The 18,408-nt window shown below is 45.6% G+C and overlaps 1 protein-coding gene across 1 annotated transcript in view; it reads right to left on the bottom strand.

Annotated features, from left to right (window-relative positions):
• Positions 1-12,155: 12,155 nt before the first annotated feature.
• The window catches only part of LOC144193043 (anoctamin-1-like), a 15,978-nt gene continuing 9,725 nt past the window's right edge, over positions 12,156-18,408 (bottom strand). Inside the window, exons 6-7 of the mRNA XM_077711857.1 lie at positions 12,709-12,763; positions 12,156-12,164 (exon numbers count right to left, since the gene is read on the bottom strand). Coding sequence (XP_077567983.1) covers positions 12,156-12,164; positions 12,709-12,763 — 64 coding nt within the window. The remainder of the gene's footprint in view (positions 12,165-12,708; positions 12,764-18,408) is intronic.

Genomic DNA, 18,408 nt, shown 5'->3' with positions numbered 1-18,408 from the left:
TCTTTTCATCTGATCTCATTTTCTGAACCGCTTTATCCTCATTAGGGTCTTGGGGGGTTCTGGAGCCTATCCCATCTGACTCCGGGCCAGAAGCGGGGGACACCCTGAATCAGCCTGGCATGGCACAAGGAGACAAACCACCTTGCACACTCGCACCCATACCTTGGGTTAATTTAGAGTGTCCCCTCAGCCTACCATGCATGTTTTTTAAATGTGGAAGGAAACCTCAGTAAATAGTAAACCCACACAGGCCCCAGGAGAACATGCAAACTCCACGCATGTGGGCTGACCTGGATTTGAATCCAGGACCCCAGAGGTGTGACACCAATGCACTAACCACTCGCACCAGCGGGCCGCCGTCCAGTTGAATATCTCTTTGGTTTAAAAGAAATATAAAATTTCACATGAAATCAAAGTATTCTTGAAAATTCATACATCTCAGAACAAAGGGAATCTTGAAACATGAAGAGTTGTTGTTGACTGCGAGTCCGTCTAAGCCTCAGAGTAGACTCCAAGGCACTCAGCCATCGCTTCTTCCAAGCACAAGTTTAAGCAGACAACGGGTCAAAGAAAAATGGAGGGTTGTTGTGAGATAGCCATTAGGAGCCCAGTAGGGTGTAGTAATGTTCTAAAGTTAGAATCAATCCATCCGCAACAATATTTTAAAAATATAATAAGGGATAAAGAATGCATTTACTTTTTGGGAGAATTCTTAACGTGGATCTTTTTTTGGGTCTCGAGACACTCATTTGTATATAAAAGATTTTGAAACCTGAAAATGACACACATAGAGGCATTTGTAAGTAGAGCTTTGACCTCATGTCTCTTTGTGCTTCTTAATTGGCTAGCCCATTGTGGAGACTGGGATTGGCTCATTACACAAGCCCCCCAGCATATATGTATATATGCCTGCGTGGGTTTCTTCCGGGAACGTCGGTTTCCTCCCACATTCCAATGACATGGTAGGCTGGTCTAAATTTCCCCTAGGTATGAGTGTGGCGCGAATGGTTGCCGTCTTCTTGTACACTGCGATCAGCCTCGTGCCCGAAAGTCAGCTGGGATAGACCCAGGACCCCACGTGACCTTTGTTAGGATGTAGCGGTTCAGAAAATGACTGAATGAATATATGAATTACGAAAGGTTGTTATTGAGAAAAGTGGAAAAGAACTTGCTTAAGAACATCGGCAGGAAGAATGATGATGAATGATGAACGATTCACATTTTGACTTTTTGACCTTTCTTTGAGCATCTACGGAAAGTTGGGTATCTGAAGTCAATATCCGCACAAAATGTAAATCATCCTACTGAATAGGTTTTGTTGTCTGAAGGAGTAGAGAATGTTGTGTGCGGCAGGCTATCATACGAAATATATAAATACATTTTTAAAATGGTCAAAATCGTAGTATAACATTTCTGCAAAATATACTTTTTTTACCGGTATGATTGTGCCCTTAATGTCATTCAAGATGTAATATACAGGCTAGATTCTGTGGGTTTCTTTTTGTTTAGAACATCAAACTTACCCATGCTGTACTTGGCCTTGCATATTATCCGTTTTAAAATTTCGTAAACCTAAAAGATAAACATTGTGATTATTGTAATGTAAAATGCGTAGTACAATTCACAAACTGAAGCTTGTTGCTTTTTTTCTTTACAAATTTAATACCATTTCTTGCATGCCTATAGAACACACATAAAAGTCTATAATGTCTGAAATGGATGATGCGCCCAATCAGTCGATGCACTTTCTGTATGCAATAAATTTAATATTCTGTAGATTTCGCTGCAGATTCTGACCGCATGACTGATGGGGTGCTTTACTTGCCGACACGCAGTATAAGGAAAGGCCTCATGTGAATGACCACAGAATGCAGGTGTGAAAAGCAGGAGTTTTAAAAGGAGCATGTTCCAATAAGAACGTAAATATAGCGTAGGTATATATTTTGCAAAACAATATCGGTTTGATCCCTAAAATGGCACCTCCAAAGAAACATGCTTACGAGGCACAGTTCGAACTGGAAACAATGAGCTACGTGTAGGAAATTGAAAATTGAGCTGCAGCAATACAATTCAACATAAACGAGTGAAAAACAAAGTTTCTGTGTCTTTCCGGTGATCCTTCCCTTGTCAACCCTGGTCAATGTATTTAAATTATGTGTTAATTTCAGTCTGTGTGGGAGCATTGTCTTGTTTTGTAGGCTATGTCGGTGTGCATCTTCCTTCACTGGTCCAAAAGTTTCTTTGTGTTTAATTCCCCCAGTTTTTGGTTTATAAGGTTTTGTTCTGTACCCTTTTAGTTACAATTAAAGTCTTACGTTTAATGACTTATTTCCTGCTCATGGGTCCATTCCCCTCCGCCACCAACCATTCACAACGTATTGGGCGCATCATTAAGGCAGCATGTATGCACGCTAAGATATGACATGACAACATAATTCGTGCCACCCAATGGTGCAGTGGTTCTTGGTGCGGGCAGTCTGGGTTTGATTCACACTCGGTGGTGATGTGATTTTGAGCATGTGTTGTTGTCCGTCTTCTTGTGCCCTAAGATTGGCTGTTAACTAATTCAGGGTGTCCCTCGCCTGCTGCCTGGGGTTGGCTGCGTTAGCATAGGTAGTATGGAAGATGATGATACGCTTGTTGGAATCATGAAACTTACACTAACATGCATGCTACCATCTCTCATCTCATTTTCTGAACCGCTTTGTCCGCTGTTGGGTCGCGGGGGTGCTGGGGCCTATCCAAGTTGACTCTGGGCCAGAGGCGGGGGACACCCTGAATCGGTGGCCAGCCAGTCGCAGGGTACAAGGAGACGGACAACCATGCACACTCACACCCATACCTAGGGCCAAAAATAGAAGCCTTTCCCAGCTAACTATGCCCAGGGGCCACCCTAAATCAGTGGCCAGCCGTTTAATGCTAGGAGGCGCGCAACCATTTAAGCTCAAACTCATAACTAGGGACGACTTAGAGCAGGGGTCTCAAACTCGCGTCCGGCGGGCCAAATGCGGCCCGCGGGATGCTAACTTGCGGCCTGCGTCTTAATATGCAAGATTAATGTCCGTGCGGCCCGCAAGATTGATATGAATGACACGGTGTTCGGAGCTGGATGAACCAATCACGGTGAAGTATACGGCTCTGGAGGGCGGGACATTGGCCGGGCTGTCCAGTGCCTCGCTCACTCACTCATTCATTCCTCCAATCAGCTGGGCAAAGGAGAAGCCGTGAAGCCGATCACGCGGCTCGGCCGTAATCCAATACGATCGGAGAGCGAAAGTGCGCATGCGCCACAGACCCGCGCGACTGAAAGTCAAACGTCAAATCGAAAGTGCACATGCGCCACAGAACCGCGCGACTGAAAGTTAAAAGTTCAATCTGAGACTCATTCCAAGTGTAAACACATATTACAGCCCCGGAGATGTCTGTTTCAAAGCCTGCCGTGAAGAGAAAGGTCAGTGATGAGCACAGACAGTTTCCAGAAAAGTGGGGAGTGCAATATTTCTTTGTTGAGCACAGGGGCACCCCGACGTGTCTCATTTGCACTGAAAAAGTTGCGGTCCACAAGGAATACAATTTGAAACGTCATCATGCTACGAGTCATGCTGAGGAGTACGACAAAAACCAGGGAGATGAGAGAGCCAGCCAGGTTGACAGTCTTAAAACAAGTCTTCTGAGGCAACAGGGTTTTTTCAAGAAGGCTACAAAAGAAAGTGATGTAGCAGTCGAAGCTAGCTACGCCGTTTGTGAGCTGATTGCCAAGGCAGGCAAGCCATTCACAGAAGGTGAATTTATCAAAAAGTGCATATTACAGCCTGCACATATTGTCTGTCCAGAAAAAAAAGTCAGTTCAACAACATCAGCCTTTCTGCCAACACCGTGGTAGAGCGCATTTCTGAACTGTCAAGTGACATTTATGGTCAACTTTGTGAGAAAGCGCAAAACTTCAGTGTATATTCAGTGGCTCTTGATGAGACCACAGACATCACAGACACTGCCCAGCTCGCAATATATGTCCGTGGTGTTGATGACAATTTTGAAGTGTTGGAGGAGTTGCTCACAATAATTCCAATGCATGGCCAGACCACCGCTAAGGAATTATTGCACAAGCTGTGTGATGCCATTCAGAATGCCGGTTTGCCATGGAAGAGCTTTGTTGGAATAACAACTGATGGAGCCCCATCAATGATTGGGAGGAAGAATGGACTGGTAGCACTTGTTCAAAAAAACTGGAAGAGGAGGGTGTGGAGTCGGCCATAGGTCTGCACTGCATTATCTATCAGCAGGCCCTTTGCAATAGATGCCTGAAGTTTGACAGTGTGATGTCTGTCGTTGTGAAATGCATCAAGACAATCAGATCCAGGGGCTTAAAACATAGAAAGTTTCGTGCTTTTTTGGAGGAAATGGAGTCTGAACACGGGGATGTGCTCTACTTCACTGAGGTACGTTGGCTCAGCAGGGAAAATGTGTTGAAGAGATTTTTTGAGTTGAGAGCAGAAGCAAAAGACTTCATGGAGAAAGACGGGGTTGCTGTTCCTGTGCTAAGCGATCCCAAATGGCTCATGGACTTAGCTTTTCTTGTTGATATCACACATGAGCTTAATGTACTGAACAAGAAGCTACAAGGCCAGGGGCAACTTGTCAGTGCTGCCTATGACAATGTGAGAGCATTCTGCACTAAACTTTTGTTATGGAAAGCCCAGCTCTCTCAGACAAACCTTTTCCATTTCCCAGCATGCAAGGCTCTTGTGGATGCAGGCACACCATTCAGTGGTGAGAAATATGTGGAGGCCATTTCGAAGCTGCAGGAGGAATTTGATCACAGATTTGCAGACTTCAAGACATACAAAGCCACATTTCAAATGTTTGCGGACCCCTTCTCATTTGATGTGCAAGATGCCCTTCCTGAGCTTCAAATGGAGCTCATTGACCTGCAGTGCAACTCTGCACTCAAAGCCAAGTTCAGGGAGGTGAGTGGAGAAGCAGACAAGCTTGGACATTTTTTGAGAGAGTTGACCCCCAGCTCCCCTGAACTTTCCCGAATCTTCAAGCGGACCATGTGCCTTTTTGGGAGCACATACTTGTGTGAGAAACTTTTCTCCACCTTGAACTTCAATAAGTCCAAGTATAGGTCCAGACCTACTGATGAGCATCTTCAAGCTCTATTGAGGGTCTCCACTGCTTCCTCCCTCAAGCCAAATGTGACTAAGCTATGTGAGAGGAAGCTCTGCCAGGTCTCTAGCAGCAAGAAGTAAAGTTCAGAAAGTTAAAATTTAAAGAGCCTTTAATACAGACATTTGAAACAAAATAAAAATAATTAGTTTTCTCAACTTAGCCAGCCACTGCATATCTACTGTATTCTCATTATTATATTACTTATTGATTTATTTTTAATCTTTAAGTTAATTTATTTAATTCATTCTTTTTTGTTAAAAAATAAAGTTATTTGATAACGTTGGAATGTTTTATCAGCGCTTTTCTTGTGGAAATCCTGATGCGGCCCAGCCTCACCCAGACTCTGCCTCTTGCGGCCCTCAGATAAATTGAGTTTGAGACCCCTGACTTAGAGTGTTCAACCAGTCAACCCAACATGAATTTGGGATGGGGAGACCGTACTACACAGAGAAACCCACAGAATCCCAGGAACCCCAGACCCCAGAACTGTGAGGTTGTTGCAAAAGCATAATTTCCTGTAAGAATTTTTGTGACATTCTTTACTCCTTTTGATGGAGAAATTAAATGTATTTCTGACAAAACTGGGAAAATTGACCTAGCTACAAGAAACCCTTTGTTTCGCTTCTTTATCACGTGTGCAGCTCATGCCTCCCCATCCAAGTTGGTCGGATCATCAGATTGCCACAAAGTGGTTAGACTCTTGAGATAGACATGACCGTCTTGCTTGCATGGCAAACACGGTACAGTATTCTAAGCAGACAGGGTCTAGACCAAACATACATGAAATAATATGATAATGGCGTTGATGTCGGCACCTCTGCCAACAGTTCAGAGATGCAGAGTTGAATCCCAGGTTCCAGCCTTGCTGTCTAAACTAGTTTGCATGTTCTCACAGTAGCTTTATTGACTTTCTCTGGTTATATCGGTTTCCTCCTACATCCCAAAAAAATGCATGATGGAAATATTATTTTAGTCTGATTATCAGTGTGGATGGTTGTTGTCTGAATGTGCTTGACGAATATTAAACACTTCACACCGCAACCTTGCTCCTGGTGCCTGGGCTAGGGATGAACAGTGTGGAAGATGAATAATGTCATGAAATAATTATGATACTAATAATGTGGGAATAGAATGACACATGATTCAGTTGTTGTTAAGAGAAATACTGATAAATATGCTGGCAGTGTGGAACTTAGTTGGCAACTACAGTGGGACCTCGCTACTTTGCGGTTCCACCATCGCGGCTTCAGAGCTTCGCATTTTTTTATGAAAAAAAATATTATATATATATATATATATATATATATATATATATATATATATATATATATATATATATATATATATATATATATATATATATATATATATATATATATATATATATATATATATATATATGCTGTAAAATATATATATATATATATATATATATATATATATATATATATATATATATATATATATGCTGTAAAATATATATATATATATATATATATATATGCTGTAAAATGCTGTTTCCAGCAACATACCTCAGATATGTGAAACAACAACGATCGCAACACAATATGCAGACAACTGGAGCCTTCCCGCGGCGTGTCGTGTCAAGCCAGCTCTTCGGAGACGGCTATACAAATCCAGATCTGCCACACCCAGACTGCCACAAGGGAGAACTAACCAAGTTTTTTCGGCCGAAAGGAGCTGCACGTCCCGCGCTGCATCTCTGTGATCTTCTCCTTTTAGCGGGCGACATCGAGAGTAACCCGGGCCCACCATGTCCATGGTGTGGCAAGGGATTTCGTCGTGACCAACCCCCAATCGACTGTCCGAGTTGTCGACGCCCCTTCCACAAACGTTGCACTGGCCTGACTCGACCTAAGCAAAAGAGTCCTATAGGCTTCCTGTGTCGGCTTTGTCGGGGGGAAACCGCCGAACCACGACATCAACCTACAGTCGCCAACGACGCTCGATGCTCCGTCTGCCCACGAAAGATTCCGAGAGGAACCACCCCCATCTTCTGTCAAAATTGTCCAAACGTCGCGCACCGTCAATGTACGCACATCTCACGCTATCACAAAAACCTTCACTGGCTTTGTAATAGCTGCACCAACACACACATCTCATCCTCGCCCACCACACACAACACACACACAACCAATCAATCACCATCCACATCACATGCAACATCGGGAGCACACAACACAAATACCTCATCCCCGCCCACCCCACACAACACAAACACACCCAACCCGGGAACACACAACACAAACAACACGTCACCTCCACCATCCACAGGTCTCTGTATTGCCCGCAACACAACATGTCCACACTGCTCGAAACCACTAGGCCATGCCAAACCCCCTTTGGTTTGCAAGAAATGCTGTCGCGAGTTCCACTGCCAATGCGCGCCGGAGCCTCGAACTACGCGGGACAAGCTTCGCAAGAAGAATGAATGGAGGTGCCCCACCTGTAAAACACACACAAATAACACAACACACACACACCACAACAGCACAACCCACAACAAATCATCCGGTCAGCAGCACCCCCGTCTACACTTCGCCAGATACGGCTTCTTCAGTGGAATGCAAACTATCTCGCAACAAAGGTGATCAAACTTGGCAGCCTCCTCCGGAAAACCAAGGTTGATGTCGCCCTTATCCAAGAATCCAAACTTGGCCACGAAGATCTGACACCACAAATAGACGGGTACGACTGTATCAGGCAGGACAGGCAAGGTAGCGGTACGGTTCACCACAGAGGTGGTGGCCTGGTGACCTACATCCGGAAGGGGATTCAGTACTCCACATCGATGCTGAGCGCCGCCACCCTGGAAATACAACAGATCACTCTCCATACGACCCGCAGACGTCAACTCCGGCTGACGAATGTTTACCTGCCTCCTCACTCGTCGGACTATGCCCATGCTGTCAACACTAATTGGACCTGCCATCTCCCTGTCACGAAAGGGGTGATATGTGGCGATCTCAATGCCCATCACCCCTCATGGGATAATTCCGCCAGACCAGATGCCCGAGGCACGCTGATCAAAGAATGGCTCGAAGACGTGTCCAAAACAACCCTCAATGATGGCTCTCCAACACGAGTAGCTGGGAGTGCCCATGGTCCCGGTATCAGCACACCAGACCTCACAATCGTAGATGAAGAGATCGCCCATCAATTTTCATGGGAAACCGCGAATGACTTGGGCTCTGACCACCTGCCGATCCTGATGTGCTGGAACGAAAATCTCCGAGTGGAAAGACCCTGCAGACGCATCCGCCGCAACTACAGGAAAGCTGACTGGGAGAAATTCCGCGCAAGTCTTGATATGGGTCTCTCGAAGATTATGGAAGAAGAAACCCCATCCGGCAAACTCACTGCTTTCATTGCTCTCCTCAAAGATGCAGAGAAAACAGCTGTCCCGATAAAAGCCGTCCGTTCAAGGGAGACACCCTGGATGACCTCAGAAATCCAGGCACTAAAGAAGAAGCGCAACCGGTTGAGACGCGACATGGGTAACAATCGCAAGGAATTTGTGGAAACGTGCAGAGAGATAGGCCGCCTGACGGCGGAGGCGAAACGAAACGCATGGCGAAATCACCTCGAACGCATTCACGAATCAAAAGATGTCAACCAGACGTGGGCAGTAGTGAAATCGCTGTCTGGAAAAGGCTCAACGAACACGGGCAAGGCACTTGTTAACAACGGCGCCACATATGCAAGTGACAGAGCAAAGACATCAGCGTTTGTTCAAGAATATGGCACCATCAGTGGACGAACGACAGACAAGCCAATGCGTACCGCCTTGCGAGAGCTGCATATGGCCATCACCAGCCGGCGATACTCACCCCGGCAGAAGATGGAGTCACCCTTCACCATCGATGAACTGAAGAAGGCGCTGACGCAGCTCAAACCGCACAAGGCAGCGGGCCCAGATGAGATCGCGCCCGACCTCCTCAAACACCTCACCACACCGCTACAGATCGAGCTTCTCCCCATCATGAACAACAGCTGGCTATCAAAATGGTTCCCACAATACTGGCGCGAAGCCACCATCATTCCCTTCCTGAAAAAAGGGAAAGATCCAGCGGACGTAGGAAGTTACCGACTGATTGCCCTGACGTCTACTATTGGGAAAGTTCTTGAACGAATGATAGCAAACCGACTGTCATGGTGGCTGGAGGCGAATTCCATCCTCAGTCCCTGGCAAGCCGGTTTTCGAAAGGGTCGCAGCACCACCGATCAATGCCTCCGGCTGTCCCAGTTCATCTCCGACGGGTTCCAGTCGTCGCAGCGCAAACGCACAGTTGCTACATTTTTTTACTTCAGCAAAGCGTATGATCGAGTATGGCGGACAGGTTTGCTGCTTAGTATGACAAGACTCGGGATCCCCCTACGGTTCGTTGAATGGCTTGCCTCCTGGTTCACCAACCGCACAGCGCGAGTGAGAATCGGCACTGCCACTGGTCGGAGCAGAGTATTCAAGGAAGGCCTCCCTCAAGGCTCCGTCCTTTCACCCATCCTGTTTACCATTTGCATCAACAGCCTGCTGGAGAAGTTTGACGACAACACTATGGTGAGCGCCTATGCAGACGAACTAGCCATCGCCAGAGCCGGTAGAAATAAAGAACAGGTAGCCGAGGAGCTGCAAGGAGAGGTGGATAAAGTGGTGGAGTGGAGCTCCCAGGCAAAGCTAACCCTCAATACTTCCAAGTGTGAAACAGCCTTCTTCAGTCTTGACAGCGCAGAGGCATCGTGGCAGCCCGACATAGCAATATCCGGTGAAAGGTTGTCCTGCAACCCGTACCCGACCTTCCTGGGAGTCACATACGACAGGCTACTCACGTTTGGGGAGCATGCCAACAAGCTCTGCCGTTCAATGCACGGGAGAATCAACCTGCTCCGGCTAGTATCGGGCACAACATGGGGATGGGACAAGCCGGACCTCCGCAGAGTCTACACAGCGACTCAACGCAGCCTAGCAGAATATGCCGCCCCAGCCTGGTACCCCTGGTTGTCAGCCACTAACATCAACAAACTCAAAAGAGTACAACTAAAGGCCGCAAGAGCAATCACACACCAACTGCGAACGACTCCTGTTGAAGCAGTTCGAGCCGAGGCGAATCTCCCTACCCTTGAATCTCGCCTTACAGCTTCCTCAAGAATTAAGGCTGACGACTGGGCACACCTCCCCGCAACCGATGATCGCCGCCAGCTCCTGGAATCCAACATCGGATACCGGCTTAAAAAACGCTCTGATTGGCGCAGTCTAGCATCCCAGCCTACCTCATCCATCACCCCCGACAACCGACACACACAACCGCCATGGGATCTCCCGCCCCCCATCCAAGCCATCTACACACCAACAAACAAGACGATGCCGCAAGAAATACAATTGTCAGCCGCAGCGGCAACGATCGAGTCAAACGCATCCAACGCCAAACTCCTGCTTTTCACCGATGGTTCGACACGTGAAGGCACGTCGGATGGCGGAGCCGGCCTCATCGTCCTCAAAAACGACCAAGTGGTACATGAATGGCATGCCCCCACGGGTGTCCATAGCAGCTCCTTCCAATCAGAGGGAGTTGCCCTTGCCGGAGCTCTACGCTGGCTCACCACTGCAACCTGGGAAGTAGCCACGATCGTCTGTGACTGCAAGTCCTTGGTTGCAGCCGTCTCCAACCCCTTCCCAACCGAGGCGGTCATCATCGACCTACAAAAGACGGCAGCAGACCTGGCAGTCGATAAGCAATTGTCGATTATCTGGGTCCCCGGCCACTGCAACCTACGTGGAAACGATCTTGCAGACGCCCAGGCGAAACTCGGGTCAAACATGCCTCAACCCGAGGTTGCGCCAGATGCTGCCACCCGTCGAGCCATCATCCGTCGCGAGTGCCGACCTCCTCCAATCCAGCACACGCGACTCCAGGAAGTCTTCCAACGAGGACCCGATGAACGGCGAGAAGCGGAACTCTCTCGGGCTGAAGTCACGGACCTAGCCCGATTCCGATGCGGCCATCATACATCCCTACGACGGTGGCAACTCCTCACGGGGAAGACAGAAGATCCCCGCTGCAGATTATGCGGCGAGGAGAAGGAATCGTCGGAACATCTCTGGCTGCGGTGTCCGGCACTGCTCGCAGAACGACACCAACGTCAGATCGGTCAAACAATGTCAGAACTCGCATCTGAGGACCATCCTCAGGCGGCTGAGGTGATTTAACAACAACAACAACAACGATCCAAAGCCTTTGTCCCGTAAACCACTCTCGCTCTATCGCTGTTGTAGTTACCAGGAGACTAAAAGTTTCCCCTATTTATTGAAACAAAGTTTCTACCTCCACCTGTGCATTCAACATATATTTTCTCATAGCAAATTGATTGATGTTAATTTTTTCAACGTCTGTTTTGATTTGCAATTTTTATCGTAAAGTCGGTTTGAATACAAACAATTGCCATACCGTCCCCTGGATTAGAGGAGGACTAACTCGGACTAACGTGGATTGAAAAAAAATAGCTTTATTTTAATACTGTAATCTTGCTGGGTGCGTCGATCCATGAAGACCACACTGTGACACGCTGTGATACAAATAATGTTATACAGAAGATTAGATTAAATACTATTACATGACATAAATACTATTTATCAATCAATAAGTCGTATTATGTTACAGCTGGCAGCCTGGACACACACTATGTAGGAGGTGTGTGGTTTCTTTTCTCTACAGGTACATGGAGCTGTGGCTCCACCCCTGTGACAAAGCCCTTCCCAGGCCAACACAGCTGTGACTACTTTCCCTTCATCCCTCCTCCAATCAAGATTCACTTCCTGCCCTTATTTAAACCCTTTTCATTTGTCAGTCTTCCCTTTGCTGAGTTGCTGACTTGCAGGCTTGTGAGTATGTTACTTCTTGATATATTTTGTATTTGTGTTGACAAAGTTAATGATTTTGGGTTGCATAGGGGGACTTGAGATAGGTTTAGACACCCTGGGGTATACATATAGTTCGTGCATTTAGACACATAGTTATTCCCCTGTCTAGACTTTTATTTTATCAGTTCTAACAGTGGCACCCTTCGGCCTTATTTCCTGTATTTTGTGGGTGTTCATTTGGACACCTGTCTGGGAGGGGTTTTTACTGTGTTTATTTAAGGGTGCCACTTTAATATCTCGTGCTTCCTCTATGTTATCCCGTAGTCTAGGTTTTTATGGACTTTGTTGTAAATAAAATATAACTGAAGGCTACTTGCATTGTTTGTTTGGACTCATCCTTGACCGAACCCGTCTGCTGTGGTAGTTGCAACTCCCTGGTATATCTTACCCCAGGGGGAGTCGTAACATATTACTACAACACATTTCATTATAGCATTTACCAGTGGATACCATGAGGCATCACAAAAATTGACAGAGTTAAAGGGACATGAGAGTGTTGACCATTACAACATGAACCAGCTAAGTCTGTTTTTTTGCTCACTGAGTAACTTTCTATTTAAAATATGGTGATGTTTCATTAGAGACATCAGTTGACTTACTATTGAACTCCTGGTTTTACTGTCAAAAAATGAATCCTTGTCTGAAAGATCAAACCTGGGGACACACAGATTTACATAAATAAATAAATAAAATATTATATATATATATATATATATATATATATATATATATATATATATATATATATATATATATATATATATATATATATATATATATATATATATATATATATATATATATATATATATATATATATATATATATATATATATATATATATATATATATATATATATATATATATATATTTATATATATATAAAGATATATTTATATATGTATATGTATATATATCAGCAATGAATATAACTCACTACTTCCTGTGTGAAAAAATGAAAAAAAATGAAAATCAGACATAGGCATTGTCGTCATCATTGACTTGACAAAAAGCCTAATAGTCATCATACCCAGCTGCGTATGACGAAATTGGATAGTGCTTCTCCACAAGTTCGCCTTCCTAGGCAAGACCCATTAAATGACATATTCAGACTTGTTAGCACTCCGCCGCTTGAGCGCCATCAATCCGGCGACTGCAAGTTGCCTCACCGATGCCAACAAGAAGAAAATGGATCACTTACCTCTCACTTTTTTCTTACTTACCCTCCCTCAGTCAGCCTGTAGAAGGCAGATCCACGCCAAACGACCTTCCTGTTACCTCACTGCGAATTTATTCCATAGAAGGGATTTGTGTTGTCGTCTCGTGTTACTGCAGGTTCAGAGTCCTGATGGCTGTTGGGAAAAAGCTGTCATTGAGCCTGTTTGTCTGTGCTTTTTAGGACCTGCAGCGTTTGCCAGATGGAAGCAACTGGAACAGGCCGTGTCCAGGATGGTATGGGTCCCCAACAATGATCCCGGCTCTGATGAGGTACCGGGGGTTGGCAATATCTTCCATTGATGGCAGAGAGCAGCCGACGGTCTTCTGGGCAGTGCTAATCACCCTCTGCATGGCTTTTTTGTCTGCTGACGTGCTTCCGGTATACCACACTGTAATGCAGTATGTCAGGATGCTCTCCACAGTGGCTTTGTAGAAGGTTGCCAGAAGCTTGGTGTCCAATTTGTTCCTCCTCAGTACCCTGAGAAAGTGGAGTCGTTTCTGGGCCTTCTTCACTACCACTGTGGTGTTTGTAGACCAGGAGAGCCTATCCGTGACATGGACTCCCAGGAATTTGAAGGACTGGACCCTGTCTACACATACTCCGTTTATGAGGAGTGGGGCCAGGTCTGTGCTATGCTTGCGAAAGTCCAGGATTATTTTTTTAGTCTTTGTGGTATTTAGTGTAAGATTGTTCACCGAGCACCAAAGAGACAGTTTGTCGACCTCATCTCTGTAAGCCGACTCATCCCCGCCTGAGATAAGTCCGATCACAGTGGTGTCATCGGCAAATTTGATGATGGAGTTTGACTGGTGGGCTGGTCTGCAGTCGTATGTGTACAGCGAGTACAGGAGAGGACTCAGTACACAGCCTTGTGGTGAGCCAGTGCTCAGTGTAATGGAAGAAGAGAGGTGTGGACCCAGTCTAACAGTTTGTGGTCGGTTAGTCAAGAAGTTCTTTATCCAGCAGCAGATTGAAGAGGATAGTCCAAGGTGGGAGAGTTTGTCCTTCAGAATGTCCGGCTTTATGGTGTTAAAGGCTGAGCTATAGTCAATGAAAAGCATCCTCACATAATTCCCCTGGTGCTCCAGGTGGCTCAGTGCTGTGTGTAGCCATGGCGATAGCATCCTCAGTGGACCTGTTTTCTCTATAAGCAAACTGGTGAGGGTCAACTGAGGAGGGGATTCTATTTCTGATGTGGCGGCCCACCAACTTTTCAAAGCACTTCATGATCACAGGCGTGAGAGCAACAGGCCTGTAATCGTTCAAGCGGTCGATGGTTGCCTTTTTTTTGGGAACAGGAATGATGGTGGCAGATTTCAGGCAGGCTGGAACGATGGATTCTTGCAAGAAACGATTGAAAATGTCCATGAAGACTCCAGCCAGCTGTTCAGCACAGGCTTTGAGCACCTTGCCAGGTATTCCGTCTGGTCCACCAGCCTTCCTGGGGTTCACAAACTGCATTTCCAGTCTCACTCCCTGTTCCCGAAACTCCAGTGTATTGTTGCAGGGTGGTAGTGGGAGTGTTGACACTGGGTCTGATTTGTCAGTCTCAAAGCGGGCAAAGAAATGGTTCAGTTCCTCCGCTAGTAAGGCCTCCGCGTTTACAGACATAGAATTGTTATTGTAGTTAGTGATATGTCGTATTCCCTGCCACATCTTCTTTGGGTTGTTTTCTTTGAAGTGCTCCTCGATTTTCTTAGTATATACTGCCTTGGCCTTCTTTATGCCTCTTTTCAGCTCTGCTCTGGCAGCTCTATACTTTCTCTTGTCTTCCGATCTGAAGGCGGTGTTATAACATTTGATGAGTGCTTGTCTCCTTGGTCATCCAGGGTTTTTGGTTAGGAAAAACCTGTATCCGTTTGTCTGTAGTAACGTTGTCAATGCAGTTTCTGATGTAGGAGAGTACAATTTCCGTATAGTCCAGGAGGTCGTTGTGTTCGAAAAGTTCCCAGTTGGTGCGGGAAAAACAGTCCTGCAGCTGAGAAAAAGCGTCCTCGGGCCAAGTTTTTATTATCTTTATTTTTCGCCTTGTTTGTGTCCGAAGTGAGGTGTACGCAGGGGTGAGAGATATGCAGAGATGGTCTGATCCAGCTAGATGTGGCAGAGGAGCTGCTTTATAGGCATGTTTGATGTTCGAGTAGACATGGTCGAGAATTTTGTCTTCTCTCGTATTGCATTTGACATATTGGATAAACTTGGGTTGAACAGTCTTTAATCATGCTTTGTTGAAGTCACCAGCGACATTAAAGACTCCATCAGGGTGGTCGAGCTGTTGTTTGTTTACAGACGTTAGCAGTAGGTCGAGAGCCGTGTTGACGTTCGCATTTGGAGGTATATAGATAGCCGTTACTATGACGACCATTAGCTCCCTCGGTAGATAGTATGGCCTGCATCGTATTGCCAATAGCTCCAAATCCGGAGAACAGTGAGTGTCAATGATCTTGCTGGCACAACACCATTCGTTATGTATGAACATGCAGAGTCCACCGCCTTTGCTTTTTCCTGTTAGTTCTTTGGAACGATAGTTCTGAAAAAGCGTAAGGCTAGCTAGCGATAGCACAGCGCCGGGGATATGCTGGTGCAGCCATGTTTACGTGATAAGAATAATGTTGCAGTACCTAACAAAGCTGTTGGTAGCAATTCGAAGTTCCAACTCATCCATTTTGTGGGTAATAGATCGGCGTTTGTCAAGAAGATACTAGGAAGCGGGGCTCGGAGTGTTTGTTGTCGTAGCTTAGCCGCAAGGCCCGCCTGGCATCCGCGCTTTTGCTTTCTTTCTCTTCGCCGTCTACAGCGTACTTTGGGTGGGCTGGCCATCCACGGAGATCCCGGAGGTCTCCGGATGTTCTCGGGGATATCGAAGGTCAGTTTGTAGTAAGTCGTGAAATTGGGTAGCTTGCCTTTCTTTCCGAAGGTGATTAGATCCTGGCGACTGTAGGATAACGAACTGGAGAGCAATGAACCGCTGCACCCGTGCGCGCCACCATCTTGTTAATAAAATATGAATAAAATGAAAATAAAATTTAAGACAAATATAATGATGTTAACTTGAATGGACTTTTGCCAGTCTGTTTTGAAAAAACTGAAATTGGCCCATCTCATTCATTCAACCAGTGTTTTATTTCAGTCACCAATAATCTAATTCTTCTCCATCTACTTACCATTTTCAACACTTTGGCTGTTCAGGACAATGATGAAGCTTATTCCTGACTTTGGGCAAAAGGTAGACAATACTGTGAACTATAGGAGTGGGAACTTTACAGACGATACCTGCATCAATTAGACAAATGTACAACTCCAAATGAATGAATTGAATGAAATCTATCTCTTAGTAATAAACCTAGGAAATAAACCAGTTTGAAATAAGCCATCATGTCTTAAATACTGTCTTAAACAGTTTGTATAGCTTTTTATATTCTTATTAAAGCCTTTAGTTTTAGGACCTGTTTTCTGCTACTTTATGGGCCAGCTGGGTAGACCACATTTTTTGTGTGTGTTTTGAACCGCACGTTTTCCCTCCTCTGAGCCCCCAGCCTACCTCCCATTTTTTGAGTATTGGAGTCTTGGATTTGTCCCTAAAGGGGGATATTGCCGTGATATGTTTGGGATTTTGGTGGAGCTGTGTGTGTTCCTTGTGTGTGCTGTGTGGGTGATGTGTGTCCCTCTAGGCTCCCCTTCCTTAAGTGACCAGGTGCGTTTGATTGATAATTATTCACTGTGTCTCTTTATACGTTGCATCCTGGTCTCTGGTTGTGGGATTATTGCTTGCGTTTGGTCATGTCGTCTCCCTGTCAGTGTGCATACATTCTAGCACTGTTAGGTTTGTTTCTTTCTTGATTTTTACTAAGTCCTAGGTTTGTATGGCTTTTCTGATGTTTCTTATTAAAACCATCGGTTTTATGCACCAGCACCCCTGTTTTCGTCTCCTTCCTGCACACCCAACGGACATTTATGAGAGTGTCAAACCAATTCCACAAAGGGCCAAGTTGGTGCAGGTTTTTCTGCCAAACAATCAAGACAAGACCTTGGCACCAATCTGTTCTCTTTCAACTGTAATTAGTTGATTGCAGGCAGATGCTGCTTGTTTCAGTAGAAACCTCATTGATCAAATTGTCTGAGCTGTTTCAGTTGGAAGAAACCTTGGAAACCACTTGGCCCGGAATCGGTTTGACACGTGTCCTATGATGAGTCAAATCAATAAACTCCGCGTTCCCTCATAGTGATGCGGCTTGGGAGGAAGGGTTGGGTGGATGCACTCTGGAGGCAGGCCTGTGGGTGTTTCACGATGTCGAGCACCTGGTAGGTGAACCATTGGGGCCTGGGCGGGCATAGCCCAAAGTTCCCATGGGTTCACTATATGTTGGAGGGGCCAAGAAAGCCAACAGTGAGGGCTCCTCTGCTCTTTCAGGGCAACCAAGTACTCTTTTCGGGTATCTAATTACGTTTTGACAGCTGCCCGAAAGAATAGGTAACATTTAAACAGCTGTTCATAAGGATAGGTAACGTTTTGACAGCTGGATGGGTAACGTTTTTTTTGTGTAAAATACATTTGGGAAATCACAATCGCTTCATCTGCTTTCTTTCCTGTCACAGTTGTGGCCATTTTATGACACATTTCTCTCTGCGCAGATGGGTGCGCATGTGAACTCCTTCCCCTGCTCGTGTGAAAAATGTTTCTGTTTTCTTAAAGGCGGCGCCATTTTGCAACAAATATTAGTTTTTTTCTTCCGTTTGGGATTTTGTCTGCTCATCGTGCATGTACCAGTACTCATAAAATATTTCACCATATCTGTGTTTGGTATTATGTTATAAATTAGTGCAGGTGGATTGGCACCTCAGGCAGGTAAGATAGACGGGTTACCAGCCGTATGGGAAGCTGGCTTAAAAAATTAATGTAGAAACCTGTCTTTCACTCTGGACTACCCCAGTGTAAGAACCAACGAGCATGTGTGGGCATACTCCTTGACCCCCCAGCTATATGCCTGTACATTGGGGTTCACCCTGGTAGTCGAGAGGGTAGCATCCTTCTGCTGGGTCCAGACTGACAGAGTACGCATGCTTTTTTGAGTCCTCCGAAAG

This window comes from Stigmatopora nigra, unplaced genomic scaffold (assembly GCF_051989575.1).
Source record: "Stigmatopora nigra isolate UIUO_SnigA unplaced genomic scaffold, RoL_Snig_1.1 HiC_scaffold_50, whole genome shotgun sequence".
Taxonomy (NCBI): domain Eukaryota; kingdom Metazoa; phylum Chordata; class Actinopteri; order Syngnathiformes; family Syngnathidae; genus Stigmatopora; species Stigmatopora nigra.
Note: the sequence above shows the minus strand (reverse complement) of the source record. Positions and strands in the feature narration are given on the sequence as shown.